The sequence below is a fragment of the Vicugna pacos genome, chromosome 10 (assembly GCF_048564905.1).
Source record: "Vicugna pacos chromosome 10, VicPac4, whole genome shotgun sequence".
In the NCBI taxonomy this organism is placed as follows: Eukaryota; Metazoa; Chordata; class Mammalia; order Artiodactyla; family Camelidae; genus Vicugna; species Vicugna pacos.
In genome coordinates, this window is record NC_132996.1 from 70,381,149 (window position 1) to 70,397,451 (window position 16,303).

Below are 16,303 nucleotides of genomic sequence, written 5' to 3' on the forward strand. Positions count from 1 at the left end.
ACCACCGAGCCCACAAATAGGCCACACGCACTGCGGGGCGGCAGGGATCACTCCTAACAGGTTCTCCTCCATTTGTGTTAGGATGATTTTGACTGCAAGCCACAGAATCCCCACTCAGACAAGCGTGAATGTGCTGACTCAGTCACCTGAGGGGTGATGCATTTGTCATCTGGCCCTGTCGCACTTTCCCTGGCCCCCCACGTCTGCTCCTTGCGCCCATCAACGGCCACATACATGCCCTGTATCTCAGGCTCTGCCTTCTGGGGAGACCCAGCCTAAGACTGCAGGCGCTAGTTACAGTAATAGTTTTTGTGAGTTTTTCCAGCATTGGGAAGGGGAGTGGCTGATATGTTTTCTTCTGTGGACACTTAATTTTTTAATTAATTAATTTTATTTATGTTTGGGGGGGAGGTAATAAGGTTTATTTATGTATTTATTTTAATGGAGCTACTGGGGATTGAACCCAGGACCCCATGCCTGCTAAGCATGGGCTCTGCCACTGAGCTCTGCCCTCCCCCTTTGTGGGCAGTCTTTTAAAGCACCGGGAGGTAGATTATAAGGCAGGCTCCGTGGGCTCAGGGACTCTGTCTCACCCCCTGCTGAGTTCTCAGTGCCTTGAACAGTGTCTGGCACATAGTAGACACTCAAGAAATATCTGCCAAAGGAGTGGGGAGGGGTGGTCCTGCCGCTCTGGCAGCATCCTCTGGTTGGGTCTCTCTTGGCTGAGTTTCCTCCTGGGGTGAGCCATCGTCCTGGCCGCTGCACTCCCTGGTTTTGCCTCAGGAGGGTGCCAGAATCTTGGCATCTGGAGAGGAAGGGTCCCCCTAGGACCCACACCTGACAAGTCCGTGGCTGAGTGTCTGAGGGTGTGTGTCCAGAGGTGGCAGGAAGGAACCTAAGCCCTGACCCCAGCTTCTCCCACACTGAGATGGAGCTCATCACCTGGCAGGTGTGGGGATGGCCCTTGGGTGATGTTTGCTCCCTCAGGGAGCAGAGATCCTAGGAGCAGAAAAGGAGTCTGGAAATATCCCAGAGTAGATGCAGAGGACCAGAGGTCTGGATCCTGAGCTAGCCCAGTGGGCTCGTACCACCTTCCCTCTCCCAAGCTGGTCAGGTAGAGGGGAGGAGAGGCTCAGCCTGGGGCGGGGGTCGAGGGTGGGAAGGACCCAGTGTCCTCCGCAGCCCCGGGACTGGGCAGGCGGAGCACGAAAGACCACTGGCCTGGACTGAGGGCCTGCTATGTGTCAAGCATTATGTCCTTTAATCCCCACAGCTTGTCTTCACTTTGCAAGTGAGGAAAGTGTGGCACAAGAGGTTCTAAAGAACAAGGCTAAGGTCCCTGAGAGTGCAGGGAAACCAGGACTTGAAGGCAGGTTGTCTGGCCCAGAGACTGCGTTCTGGCCCCTGAGGCCCCAGGTGGGGAACTACAATGTGAGTGCCACGAGGGCAGGGGACGTGCCTTCTTGATCACTCAGTTCATGAAGGGCTTTTCAGCTCCAGCCCCTAACTGTGTTTTTCCAGGCTTTTAGCAAAGCAGGTGGGGGTGGGGCACGGGGCCCAGCCGTGGACTGCTGTCCAGAGGTGAGACGTGGTCTCTCTGATGGCAAGGCTATTTTCGCTACATTCTGAGGGAATGTGTGAGGTCAGCGGTGTCTGCACCCTCATCTGCCCTGGAGCAGGGTTGACACAGTGTCCTGTCTGGACATAGACCCTGGAAGAGCCTCGCTGTCACCAACTGGCCCTGCTCCAGCAAGGTGAGAGATGAACTCCCTTCTGAGGTTTCCAGTTGTTCTGGCAGGTTTAGGAAGATTATTCTGAGCGCTAAACAGGTAAAATGAGCTCACCCAGGTTATCAAGTTAAGCTGGGATGCTGCAAATGATGTGAGCAGGGCCTTGGGGCACCAGGAATCCGGCCCCAGCCCCTCTCAACCATCTGGGGAAGCACTGAGGTGAAGCCATCTGCCCTTCGTGGTGACCTGCCTCACGTGGCAGGTTGGTGGGCATGGGGGGCACTGGATCAGCCCAAAGAGGGGACAGCAGCCAAGGGCTTTTACCAGTATCAGCCTGCTCTTGGGAGCTGGCACCCCCACGTGAAGTGGAGCCCCCAGCCCTGAAACAGACCATTATCATCAGTTTTCAGTGAAGCCACATCTGGGGTCCGCTAGACACCCAACACTCAGTGAGGCCACTGGGCTCCTTTCCCCACTGCAGGCTGCTGAACCACTGCGGCAGGGGCACAGGGCGATTTGGGGGCTGCCCACGGAGGTGTCAGCCCACAGTGCTGGGTGCTGCCAGGTTTAGGGGAACAGGGAGGCACTCCCGGGTCCCAGGTCTTCTACTTTCTTGCTTCACTCCCTCGTTTGGCTGGAGCAAAACTTCACGTGGATTCCTAAGAAAGGCATGGAAGGTGATTTTTCCAAGACCTTCATTTCTAAAAATTCTGTCTTTCCACTTGATGTCATCTGTCTGAGGGCACATTTGCGGCTGGAACTCTCTCCCCCGACCTGGAAGGTCATGGCTGTGTGGCTTCTCACCTCCACTCGTGCAGGTCCCCAGGCCCGTCTAGTTTCACTCTTTTTTGAGAAGCCTTTATTTTTTTTTCTCTCTCGAGGGAAAGCTTTTGGATCTTCTTTTCACTCTGGGTGTTCTAAAACTTCTCAGCCGTGGCTGTAGCTGTCGGTCGTTTTTCTCTTCATCTTCCTGGATCCTTGGGGTCTTTCAGTCTGGAGATGCATGTCCCTTAGCTCACAAAACCCTCCCCTACCGCATGTGTGGTTCTGCTGCTCCCTCTGTCCTCTCTGTTAGCTGGGTGTCAAAAATCATTTCGTTTTCCATTGCTCTTCTCTTTTTCTTATTTTTACCTCGTTTTATAACACTACGAAATGTTTCTTTCTAGTGCAACCCTTCAGTTAGATTTTTGCTTGGGCCATCATTTTGAATTCCCAAGAATTCTTTCTTGTTCTGATTTTCAGTTTTCCTCACTGGGGAGATGCTGTGCTCCTCTGCCGAGAAGCACTCCCTTCTGAACTGAAGGACTTACTCCCCAGCCCTGGGTGCACGGGGGCCTTCAGCCCTCTTTGGAATTTATTTGGAAACATTTGCCTGCCTGAGTTCATGCCTCTTCCCCACGCAGCTCACATCACCCAGTGGCTGGTTGAAAAAAAGAGTATAAAGACTAACCTTTGTCCCAACTCAGGGTAATCCTCCAGGACCATCCAGCTTCCATGCTTCCCAAGGGGCTGGCTGAGGCTTCCATGGACACCCTACTGCAGCCCGATTTATTCCTCCCCCCAATCCTGTTTCCTTCCTTTGTCTCCCATGGGTGTTGACCCCAAGAACTCTCCCTAATGAACCTCCCCGTGCCAAGCTCTGTCATAGAGACTGCATCCCGGGGAGCCTAGGCTGTAACAGCTGGTACCAAAGGGGCCCAAGAAAGCAGACACTCCTGGGGAGTTTAAAGCAGGACCACCCATTGCCCAGCTGGCAATGAAGACTGATCAGACTGGTGGCGGAGAGAGCTCCTGGCCCAGGCAGCAGAAGGATGGCTACACTTTAATTGTGGGGAAGGGGAGGCAATGAAGGGGACACCAGTGGAACTCAGAGGGATGCACCAGCCGGTGAGACAGATCAGGCATGTGAGAAACATGACGGCAATTGTACCTACAAGGACAGTGGAATCACATGTCCATTGCTAAGGTTGGTTGATGCTTTGAAAAAAAAGACCATGAAAGGCAGAGAACGACTAACTGGTGTGAACAGTGAAGGGGTGTGATGGAAGATACCTGGGCTTCCACTTTCTGCAGCTGGAGGGTGAAGTGTGAGGACCAGGACCAGGACTTCATCCTGAGAGGGGCTGAGCTCTAAAGAAGCTGAAGTTTCCCATTGAGGCAGATCTGTGTGCCCAGGTCAGGAGACTCTGCCACACAGGAGGGCAACATCGAGCTGACACCCCCAAACCCTTGAATCCCCAGATTTCCCTGAAGCTTCCATCCAGAAGTGATCCATCCTTCTCTATTAAGGGCTAATGCTCACCCCTGCCCCACCTGCTTCAAGAAAATGCAAGCAAGGGGGGGAGGGGAAGAGCTCAAGTGGTAGAGCACGTGTTTAGCATGCATGAGGTCCTGGGTTCAACCCCCAGTACTTCCTCTAAGAATAAAAAAATAAATAAACCTAATTACCCCACTCCCACCAAAAAAAAAGAAAAAAAAGGTGCAAACAAGCCCATGTGGAGTCCCACAGCCTCTCCTGACCTCTGTGCAAATAACTAGGCTAAATCACCATAGCCCTGGTGGGGACAGGCTGGGCTGATACAGGAGGAAAGAGACCACACTCAGAGGAGCTGGGTACCCAGCCAGCACATACCAGGAGAACATGCCAGGGGCTGGACTGTGATCACAGAAGGGCAGAACACAGTTGGACCAAGGAGAGTTTATTGATCTGGGAACACACCCCAGGGTTATAGGACTTATGCTGGCAAGAACCCCAGGAAATGGGGCAATTAAGCTGTTAGGATGGCTCTAAGTAGCAATGTCCACACTAAGAGAGTTAGAAATGCCAGGATTGTCACAGTAGGCGCAGGTATAAGGCTCAAAGAAGTAGGCACACTAGACTGGATATTCTATGTAAGGCTGGAAACTCCACATTGACCAAACCAGCACAAAAGCAGACATATGGCCATCATTAAAAAGTCTACAAATAATGAATGCTGGGAAAGTGTGGTGAAGAGGGAACGCTGTTTCACTGTTGGTGGGAATGTAAATTGGTGCAGCCACTATGGAAAACAGTATGGAGTTTCCTTAAAAAACTAAAAATAGAGTTACCATATGATCCAACATCCCCACTTCTGGGCATATACCCAGAAAAGATGAAAACTCTAATTTAAAAATATACACACACCCCAGTGTTCATAGCAACACTATTTACAACAGCCAAGACACAGTAGTAACCTAAATGTCCATCAACAGATGAATGGATAAAGACGTGGTATATGTATGTGTATATGCGTGCGTGCGTGTGTGTGTGTGTGTATACACACATTGTGTATACACACACACACACACACACACACAATGGAATACTACTCAGCCATAAAAAAGAATGAAATAATGCCATCTGCAGCAACACGGATGGGCCTAGCGATTATACTAAGTGAAGTCAGAAAGAGAAAGACAAATATCACGTGCTATCACTTATATGTAGAAGCTAAAAAATGATACAAATTAATTTATTTACAAAACAGAAAGAAATTCACAGACATAGAAAACAAAATTATGATTAGCAAAGGGGAAGGGGCAAGGATAAATTAGGAGTATGGGATTAACAGTTACAAACTACTATATAAAAAATGGGTAAACAACATGGTCCTACTGAATAGCACAGGGAACTACATTCAATATCTTGAAATCAACTACAATGGAAAAGAATATGAAAAAGAATATATACATATACATATATATAAAAAACTGAATCAGTTTGCTATACACCTGAAACTAATGCAACACTGTAAATCAATTATACCTTATAAAGTTCTTTTTATCAAAACTCAAAATAAATTTGATTGAAAGGGGAAAAAATAAATAATACATCATTAAATAATCCTTGAGTTAACAAGGAAGTCATGACAGGAATGAATATGCTTCATTAAATGAATAGAAATATTACATGTTGAAAGTGGCAGATAGAACACAGCTAAGAGCATATTGAGAAAAAATTAATAACGTTAGTTATTTTTATCAGGAAATAAAAAAAGGCTAAAAATAAATGAGCAAATCATTGAACTCACAAAGTTGGGAAGATAACAGAAAAAAAATTTTAAATGGTGGAAAATAATGATTAGAGAAAAATAACAAACAAGAACCAAAGGACAATAGAGAGCAGTAATAAAACCAGAAGCTGGTTCTGCATAAGACAGCAGGTTTTTTTTTTTAAACAGAACTAATCAAGGATGAAGAGAAGATGTGAATGATTTCTACTTTTTACAGGTTCTTCCAGATAATAGAAAAAAGGGGAAAGTTTCCCAGAATAGTCTTATGAAGATAGTGACATTTTGATTTCTAAAATCAGATAAAGACAAAACAAGAAAATTACATATTCATTTCACTTGTGAACATAGATGTTAAAGTCCTAAATGAAATACACAATATTGTAATTAAAAACAATACATTCATGATCAAGTAGTCTAGGAATTCATTACAAAACTTTTCAGTATAATTCTCCACAGTAATGAAAATAAAGGAGAACACCATGTGATAGCTTCAAGCCATGCAGAAGAAGAATTTATTAAGATCTGTTATTTATGTATAATACAAATTCTTACTGAACGAGGAATAGAAGGGAACTCATGAACTTGATGCAGGTTTCATGCTAAAAATCTACAGCATATATTTTATATAATGGCCCTTAAGCCCCAGCCCCAACACCCTGACTGGGGGGAGGTCAGCCTGAGCTGTGAGAGAGGTGGGGGTTTGGGTTCAGGCATCCCCGTCTTCATTTATGCTCACATGTCCCCTTAAGATCAGAAACAAGATATTAACATTTAATATGATTTTGGAGGTGCTGAACAATGTAATAAAGTAAAAGGAATAAAAGGTGTAAGAGCTGGAAAGAAGGAGATAAAATTCCCATTATTTGCAGATGATGTAGTCATTTAGTTACAGGGGCCTTTGGAATCAATAGACTATGAGAATCAATAAGATTTCAGCAACATTGCTAGATATAAACCTACAAAATCAATAGCATTTCTTGAATTTCTCTATATCTCTAACACTCAAATAAAAAACAAAATCCTACTCACAGCAGCTAGATACAAAGGATCTAGAATATATAAGAATACGTATGACCTCTTGGTGGAAAACTTTAATAAAGGATAGAAAAGAGAATCTGAATAAATAAAGAAATAGACCATATGCAGGGTAGGATGACAAAGTTATAAAAATGTGAGTTCTCTCCGAATTCATCTCTAAATGTGATGCAGTCCTAATCAAAACTGCAGTTGGATTTTTGAGAGAAATTTGATAAATTCATGATAGCACTTTTCTAGATGAATAAAGATCCACAAATAGCTAAGAAAACTTCAAAGGAGGAGGAAGAGGGAAAGGGAGAAGTGAGGGGGAGGGAGGATGTGCTTCTCCCTGCCAGATTTATAAGACCATAGTAATAAAAAAAATGTGCTGCTAGCACAGGAACACACAGACAACGGAATAAAACTGACAGAGACCCAGTATCTACAGGAGAATGTGGTAAGTCAGGTTGTCCAGTAGATGGTGCAGGGAAGAGCATTCCTACCTAACAGCACACTGCAAGGTGTTCTCTAGATGTGATGCAGGAAAAACGGGTGTGGGGCACGAGGAGGGCCGTGTCCCAGGTCTTGGCTGAGTCCCTGGGATGTTCTCCGCCAAGTGTGGGTTCTTGGCTTCGCGTAGGAAAGAATTCAAGAATGAGCCACAGTTGAGTAAAGGTGGATTTATTTAGAGAGCTACATAGTGCATAGAGTGTAGGCAAGAGAACGGCCAGGAGGTGTGGGGGTTGGGTGCTCAGGTTAAAGTAAAAGTAGATACACACTCCATAGAGTGCGGGCCATCTCCGAAGATGAGGGAGCGAGAGGTCGTCAAGAAGTGCCCTGTTGCCAGTTTTTATGGGTTCGGTAGCTTCATATGCTAACAAGTGGGAGGGCCATTCTAACTACCCTGGGGAAGAAGCTGGGATTCCCAGGAAGTTGGCCATTGCTGACTCTTTGACCTTTTATAGCTAGCCTTAGAACTGTCATGCCACCTGTGGGCATGTTATTCACCAAAATAGTATATTACAATGGGCGTATAATGAAGCACAAGTTCTACTAGGAGTCAAACCTCTCACCACCTTGAGCCACAAGGCCTACTGGGAATTTAATCTTCCACCATTTTGGTGTTAACTGCTATGTCATTCCTTGAATGGCTGTGCCCTGGCCCCTTCCTTCCTGTCTCAGATGGATGAATGGTGTGCAAGTAACTTGACAAAGTTAATAGAAGACATATAGGAGAATGTTATGGTAATCCAGGGCAGTAATAAAAGACTTTTAAACAAAATTTCAAAAGCACAAAACATAAGCACCTCTATCCCCAAAAGAAACCCTTGATGAATTTAATTGCACTAAAGTTAAGGAGTTCTGTTCAAGATACCGTGGACAGAGTGTAGAGAGAGGGGACAGAATAGGAGAAGGGATTTGTAATGTCTAAAGCCAAGACGTTAATATCTAGAATAAGCGAAGAACTCCTGCAAATCAACAGAAAGTAGGTGGCAAATTAAACAGAAAATGGTCAGGATACAAAGGGGCAATTCCCAGAAGAGGAAAACAAAATTCAAGGAGCACATGAAGAGATGATGGACCTCTGTAGTAATTAGACTCGACTTAGAACAACAAAAAGTCCCTTTACACCTATTAGACTGGCGAATGAAAGTTCCAAAGCTGCCAACGCCACACGCGTGTTGGGGACTCTGGGGGCCGGACTGAATCTGAAGGACAGCTAGGGTGTGGGGTGGGCTGGTGCGGCAGTTTGCGAGCGCAACCTGGCTCTCCTGTGCAAAGCAAGTGTTCACATATCTGGGAGGCAGCAACTCCACTTCTGGGCAAGCATCCAAGCAAATTCCCACAGGAAGTGAGAATGGAATGTAGGGATAAAAGAAACACAAACTAACTAAATTAATTAGTGCAGACAGTGGGGCGGGGTACAGCTCAGTGGTAGAGCATGTGCTTGGCATGCAGGAGGTCCTGGATGGCAGGGGGTGGGAGTGGGCAGCACAGGCTAGTAATGACAATGGACTAGGAACTGAGGAGTATGTCCGTGCGCGCGTGCGCGGGCACACACACACACCCCTGCGGTCCAGCAAGCAGGAACAGCCAGGACCAGCCGGTGACCCTGCAATAGGAGGAGAAAGGGATGGGACAAGTTGAAATGAACCCTTGAAATCTCTTATGATCCACAGGGCATGGGGATAGAGGGTGGGGGTAGACAAATGTTAGGAGACACAATGCGTGGGAGGTAAAAGAATTTACCAAAGACAAAGAGAAGTTTAAGAACAAAGGGAAGTTTAATAGATACGCTGCTACAGGCAACAGCAGGCCACACAGACGAGAGGTGCCTGTGTGAGCGCCCAGGGCGAACATGCAGGGTCTTTTATTGAGGAAGGGGCTGTGCACACAATGGGTAGGAGGCTGCGTGATGAGCTTGTGCACAGGTACCTGGTTCTAAGTGAGGTGAGACTTGCCAGGAGCTCCTCTGAGCAATGGGATTTACAGTTCTGATAAGGGCAGGGTGTGCAGTGATGCCTGTCCACCCAGGGTATTGTGAGATTAGCCATTTTTGGGGGGTGGTTAGTTTTGTTAGGGTAAAACACATATTGAGGGAAGATGTTTTTACCTTGAAGAAATGCAGGCATATGGAGGGTCCTGAAGTGGGGGTTTTATGGCTTTAGAGACACTTCGAAGAGACTTCAGAAAGCCCGGTCCACAGCAAATGCTCCCGCACACCCCAGGGCAAGCAGGCAGGGTGAGTTAGGCTAATGTCTTCTCAGGAAGATGGGAAAGGGACGGAGACCTGGGGCTGGGGCAGGATGGGTGGGGGAGGGGAACACCAGCCAGGGCCTCCTTCCCACCCCCACCTGTTTCAGTTGCCAAGACCTAGGCCCCTGAGGTCTGGCTGTCCCTGTCAGGCCCTGGAGAGCCCAGAGCAGGAGGCCCCTGTGTTGCTGGTGAGACTCCAGTCCCCATCGTCGTGTGTGTGTGCAGGTATGTCTTGAGTGTGCATGACAGCATGTGAAAGGGTTGTGTGAGTGTGGGTGTCAATGTGTGTGTGTGTCTTTGGAGATGGGGGTGCGTTGTCTTTGTCAGGGCTGTGGAATTTGGGGAGAGAATGTAGCAGAAAGGGAACTATTTGGGCTTTTTTGAAATAAAATTGCAATTGTTACTTTGCTTTATTATTTCTTTGCTTTGTTGTAGCTCATTGAATACCAGGAGTTGAGAACTGGGGAAGGCAAATTTCAGGTTGCTTTTAGCTCAGGTCAGATGAGCAAATGAAGCTCTCCCGGAAGAAAAAGAAGCAAAGAGTTTTGTGTGCTAAGGGTTAAGGAGGGTGCTGGCAAGACCTGAGAGAAGGTTGTGAGTGGGGAGGGGCAGTGACCCTCAGTCCTGGCCCCTGGGCGGGAAACTGGAGCGTGTTCTAAGGCCCAGGCACTGTGCTTATGGCTTGGCCCAGCCCTCTCTTAGGCCCAGAACTGTGCCTCAGCACAGTGCCTATCCTTGCCTGTGCCACCCCTGCCTGGGCCAGTCCCGGAGTGTGCAGTAAGCAAATAATTGTTTCATTACCTGCTTACATGTTGATGGCGTTTTGCAAGTTTCGCATGGCCCCTGAGGAATCACTGTTGGGGTGGAGGCAGGGTCAAAGGTGAAGAAACCAGAAGCCCACCGGTCCTCGGGCAGGAATCTGGTTCTCCTGACTCGACATCATTCTTTGGCTGGGCTCCTGTCTGGGTTTTCTTTCTGCCTCTGGGCCCTCTCTCCTTCTGAATCCCGCAGATGCCTGGACTCACTAAGCCCGACAGGGAACATGATGTCCTCCCAATGGCTGCCTCTCCTCGTGGGTCCCCATCTCAGTCTCCACTGAGGCGCTCTTGCCCACACAGTCACCAAGTCAAGAAGCTTCCACCTAGATGTTTTTGGAGAACTTGCCCAGGGTCCAGCCCAGATCAGCCCCAACCTGGAACCTGCCTCCCCTGCAGCCTCGGCCCACAATCCAGCTCTGGGGGAAGGGTCTTTATGACACACTGCCTGAACACCCCTCACTGCCACTTTCTCCATCACTACCATCAGGGGAACCCAGAGGAAGGCCTGACCCCCTGGAAGGGGGTTCCCAAGTGGACAGCTGGGATTAAACAGCGTTGGAGCTTGTCCTGGAATCCTTTAAAATTGCTCTCATTCAGTTCAGTGCTACTGTGCCAGAACCACCTAAGCTTGTAGTGATACTTTTGAAAAGGAAAGGTCCAGTGTCCCACTGTCCAGATAAATTTAAAAACCAAGGTCCTGGGTTCGTTCAATCCCCAGTGCCTCTGTTAAGGAAGAAGAAGAAGAAGAAAACGATGTGGTAGACAAAAAATAGAGACAATGAAGAATTTTTAAAAAAGACCTTATTCTCCTGTCATGATTTTTACAGTAACCTATTTATAACAAATGGTGCCTGCTTGCACTTAGGGACGCAGACAGGTACCCTCTGAAGGCACAGGTCTTTGGTGAAGAAGTGAGGTAATTCAGAGAGAAATGACAGGGAGGTAGCAGCGGGGGGTATGAAGGTGGCCTTCAAAAGGTAGATGGGTATGAAAATCCAACTTGGGGTGTGAGCTGTGTGTGCAGGTCAGTGCACGGGGGTGTGTCTGTCTTTGTCTAGCATCTGTCTTTTGTCTGTGGGAACAAGTGTCTACACGCAAGGGCTGGTGTCTCTGAGGTCTGCGACCCCAGCAGGGGAAGGGGCTGGACTGGACGGACTCTAAGTCCTCTGGAAGATTCTGGAACCCGTCCCCTAGCCCTTGCCCTGAGTCCTCCAGCGCCCGCTGGAGGGTGGCAAATCCTGCGCGGGCGAAGGGTCCGGTGCAGCGGGCTGGGAGGCGCCGCGCTGCGGGGCGTTGGCTGGCGGGCGGGCGGGGGCGGGGGCCGGGGGCCGGCGGCGAGCGGCGGGCGGGCCAGCGCAGTGACTCAGCACGGGGGGCGGGCCGGGCCGGGGCGCGCCCACCCATATAAGTCTCAAGGCCGCCAGTCGGAGCGCTTGAGCTCTGCTGCCGCTGCCGCCGTGACCACCGTCCCTGCCGCCACCAGTGAGTCCGCGCCTCTTGGGGATCCCAGGGATTCCCAGAGGGCTCCCAGGGTCTTTGGGGCAGTTGGGTCCCTCGGAGGGGGCAGAGCGCCCAGAGCAGGGAATGAGGCCCCAGGGAGGACGGGTGGGTGCCCTCTCCTCCATATTACGCCTCACCCAGATTCTAACAGACTTCTCTCTGCATCCTTCAGTGCCGCCCTACACCATTGTCTACTTCCCTGTTCGAGGTAGGGGCCTGTGACGGGGTGATGGGGGGGAAGGGGAGGGGAGGCAGAGGTTGGGGGCTGCAGCGCACGCCCCTCACCCACCCGAAGGAGTCCCCAACCCCCCTTTTGCCTCCATCACGTGGCTACTACCTCGGGCCTGTGCCTAGGAGCTCCTTAGGCTGGAGTATCCAACCTCGCGGTCTAGGCCTGCCCCTGCGCAGTGTGCCCTGAGACCGCCGGAGGAGCCCCCGCCCTCTTGGCCCCTCTCCAGGGTGCTGCGAAGCTGGGGTCTGTGGCCGTCCCTACTTCCCAGTCCTCCCCTCCCCCAGGGCGCTGCGAGGCCATGCGCATGCTGCTGGCTGACCAGGACCAGAGCTGGAAGGAGGAGGTGGTGACCATGGAGACCTGGCCTGCACTCAAACCCTCCTGCGTGAGTACTCATGCCCTCTCAGGGTCAGGGGCTGGGCCTTGAGGGCAAAACTAGGGTCGGGGGGCAGCCAAGCTCAGCACCTCTGACAGAGCTGTGCAACCCCTCCAGCTGTACGGGCAGCTCCCCAAGTTCCAGGATGGAGATCTCACCCTGTACCAGTCCAATGCCATTCTGCGTCACCTGGGCCGCTCACTCGGTGAGTCCTGATGCTGCAGGTGGCCCAGTCCAGGGCAGGGGTGGGTGAGCATCAGCCAGTGTTCCTGAGCATCTGCTCAGTGTGCGGTCTGAGCTTCTTCCATTTAAATCAAGCCTCCCAGCAACCCTGTGGAGTACAGGCACATGAACACTAAATAACTTGCCTAAGGTCGAGCTCAGGTTTGCCAGCATCCTTGCCCTATCCCAGGCCACCTCCCACTGTACTCTGAGCATGGACTCAGATCAGCACTGTCTTCCATCCACATTCTCTTCCCTCCTCCCTGTGGCTCACAGGCAGCCACATGGCCTGTTGGTGGATCAGGTTGCAGTTGCTGATCAGGCTCCTGGTCATGCTGTCTGCTCTCGCACTCCCCCCGTCCCCAGGACTGTATGGGAAGGACCAGCAGGAGGCAGCCCTTTTGGACGTGGTGAATGATGGCGTGGAGGACCTCCGTTGCAAATATGTCACCCTCATCTACACCAACTATGTAAGCACGTGCCCCGGGATGGGCACTTAGGACAAAGAAAGAAAGGAGCTGACTTCCTTTTCACCCTACACCACACCCCTCACGTGGCTCTGGCTGATTCCCTCCCTTGGGCTGCTTCTGGCTCTGAAGGTGGAGTTGTGGGAGCCATTGTGGACAGGATGCAACTCTCAGCCTCACTGCCTGGGGATGGACTCAGTCAAGTAGCAGTCAGTGGATAGTGCAAGGACAGGAGATGCCTTGAGGTGGTCCTTGATCCTTAGCTGGGGGAGGTCAGGAGGGCTTCCTGGAGCAGGTTGCAGGAGGAAGAGTATAGCCAGCTTCTGGAAAAAAGTGCTGACACTTTCAAGGACATAAAGTATGCAGGGAAGGAGCACATTTAGGGATCTGGGACCAATTTAGCAGAGGCAGGGCCTGTATGCCTCTGTGTGAGAGCAAGGGAGAGTGTCAGATGGAGCCAGAGGGGCGGCAGGCCCAGATCCTGAAGGCCTTGAACCAGGCAGCTTGGATGCTTTCTTGGGGAGCCTTAGCAGGTCAGTGTCTGAATACGAGATCTGGAGGGATCCTCCAAGGCTTTTGCAATAATCTGGAGAGATCATGGCAGAGAAGGAAAGGCAGGGATGAACTAGAGAAAAATCAGCGACTGAAATGGACAGGATGTGGCGATAGCCTGGGGGTGGGGACTGAGTAGAGGAGTCTGGGGCCGGGTGGGTGGTGATTCACTGAGATGGGGCAGACAGAAGGGAGCATCTCAGGGCAGGGGCAGGTAGCGGTATGCTCAGGAGGATGATCCACAGTGGCATCTTTCTGGCAGGAGGCAGGCAAGGAGGGCTATGTGAAGGCACTGCCCGAGCATCTGAAGCCTTTTGAGACCCTGCTGTCCCAGAACCAGGGAGGCCAGGCCTTCATCGTGGGCAACCAGGTGAGCTTCTGGCCCTGTTCTGCCTCTTCCACGCCACCCTCTTACAGATGGGAAACAGGTGCAGAGAGAGCATGTGAGCCATTGGTTCGGCAAAGCTGGGCAGACCTAGGGACCAGATCAGTCTCCTTGCCCCTACCCCTCACACCCACTGAGTCCCTAGCCCCCTGCCCTGCAGATCTCCTTCGCAGACTACAACCTGCTGGACTTGCTGCTGAATCACCAGGTCCTGGCCCCTGGCTGCCTGGACTCCTTCCCCCTGCTCTCAGCCTACGTGGCTCGCCTCAGTGCCCGGCCCAAGCTCAAGGCCTTCTTGGCCTCCCCTGAGCACGTGAAGCGCCCTATCAACGGCAACGGGAAGCAGTGAGGGCTTGTGGCACTCTCTGCAGGAGGCAGCGAGCTGCCTGCTTCCCTCTCCCCAGGACCAATAAAATTTTCAGGAGAGAAGCTGTGCTGTGAGTACATTGAGTTTTCTGGAGAAAGGGGATTCCGGACCCTCAGCACTCAGGCTCGGGGGAGGGACAGGGCAGCTGGCGAGGATACTTGAATCCTAAAACACAATCAGAGTTTCTTCCTGGAGCCCGCAACCCAGCCTGTGTTTACTGAACTCCAGAAGCAAAGAGAAAAAAAGAAAGAAACAGGAAGAGGAATTAACCATGCTCCCTACCCTGGCAGTCCCCACACTCTTGAGAGAACAGGCTTGCTTATGTAAACATGCTTTCTTGTCCCAGCAGGCCACCTGCCAGAGGGCCTCCATCCGGGACAGCCAGAGCTGAGGGGCCCCTGGCTGAGGAGGGGCATGAGAGGAGCTGAGCTGCTCCAAGCAGCCCAGACTTGGTTGGAGGGTCAGTCATTTGTGCTCAGGTGGGGCTCTCCTTGCGTCCTCATGCATCCTGGGGATGGGAGCAACACTGGGGGATCCAGGTGGCCCACCTGCTGCCTCCGCTCACCATCCTTGTTAGCTGGGCAAAGAGAACAATCCAGCTGGCAGTGGGGTGTCCACAGTGGTGAGGCATTGGGGTGCAAGCAGGTTGGGGCTCTCAGGGCTCCAGGGATAGCTGGAGGCAAGGGGTGCAACATGGAGGAGTGAACATCTCTTAGGAGCCTTGCCCAGCATCAGAGCCTCCTGCCCAAAGTGGGGACCCCTCAGGAGGTCAACTTCTGTTTATGAAGAAACTCACAGTAGGTTGAGACTAACAGAAAATGTCACTTGAGGGCCCGAGGGAGGGATTTGGGTGGTGCCTAAGCCACCGTGCTGCAGCAGTGGTGGGTTGGCAGGGGACTACCTGCACCCATCCCACATCTAGGCCCCACTTAGGGGACCATTCGTGGTGTCAAAGGAATCCTGGCTCCAGCATCAGGGCAGAATGCCTGAACACTCTCAGAAAGTCCTGGGAGCACAGAGCAGCTGAGAGCAGTGGCAGGTGCTCCCTGGGTATCACGCAGGAGGCTGGACCAAACATTGCCAGGGGGGAACTTTGGGTTTAGGAAGTGTGGATCAAAACTAAAGAGGCATATAGCTCTGAATTACCTATAACTAATAATGCCCTAGCAAATAATGAAAATAATTGCTCAGGCTTATCGAGTAACTTCAGTGCCAGGCATTATGCTAAATGCTTTAGCATGTTACCTTCCATGATTGTCACCACTCTTGAGTAGGTGCACTTATCCCTATTTATGGATGAGGAAACAATTACAGAAATTTTAACTTGCTGATACGTGAACAGAGGCCCAGCAGTGTTATTCATCATATTACTGCTTGTGATCACAATAGGTTGAAAACCGCTTAGTTGTCCATCAACAGGAAACCGGCAAAGCACATTACATGAACACACACAATGGATTTTGCTGCTTGTGAAAAAGCCAGGAGGCCTGGATCAGGCTTTTGGAGCACACGGGGCTGAGCCAACAGAGTGCAGCCCTCTGCAAGAGACTTTTTCTATTGCTCATCCATGACATATGGGGAAATGAAATTCCCTGTCCCCTTTGCAGTCAGGAGGGACCATGTAACATGTTCTGGTCACTGGGCCATGGGCAGAGTGGGTGAATCACTTCCAAGACAGTAAGTAATTGCCAGTGCAAGAAACCCCAGCACCATCCTCCGCTGCCACCACGACCAGTGATGGCCTGATGCTGTGTGAGGACGACATGGGGCAGAGCCCCCTCAATAATTTGTGATGGACAAGTGGTGTGGTTGAGCTGTGACCTTGTGGTTTTCCACTGCTGGTATT

General features: G+C 50.6%; 1 protein-coding gene across 1 annotated transcript; it reads left to right on the top strand.

Moving 5' to 3' along the window:
- The first annotated feature begins 11,705 nt into the window (after positions 1 to 11,705).
- On the top strand, positions 11,706 to 14,519 carry LOC102538267 (glutathione S-transferase P). The gene is made up of 7 exons (XM_015244844.3): positions 11,706 to 11,838; positions 12,029 to 12,064; positions 12,373 to 12,473; positions 12,582 to 12,669; positions 13,053 to 13,156; positions 13,968 to 14,075; positions 14,251 to 14,519. Coding segments are annotated over exons 1-7 (627 nt in total). The 5' UTR covers positions 11,706 to 11,837; the 3' UTR covers positions 14,440 to 14,519.
- Positions 14,520 to 16,303: the final 1,784 nt, after the last annotated feature.

What these genes read in the sequence shown, in the direction of transcription:
- LOC102538267 (XM_015244844.3), top strand. An exon ending in TCACCTGGGCCGCTCACTCG is followed by an intron (nt 12,670 to 13,052) that starts GTGAGTCCTGAT and finishes CCCCGTCCCCAG; the next exon opens with GACTGTATGGGAAGGACCAG. An exon ending in CCTTCATCGTGGGCAACCAG is followed by an intron (nt 14,076 to 14,250) that starts GTGAGCTTCTGG and finishes CCTGCCCTGCAG; the next exon opens with ATCTCCTTCGCAGACTACAA.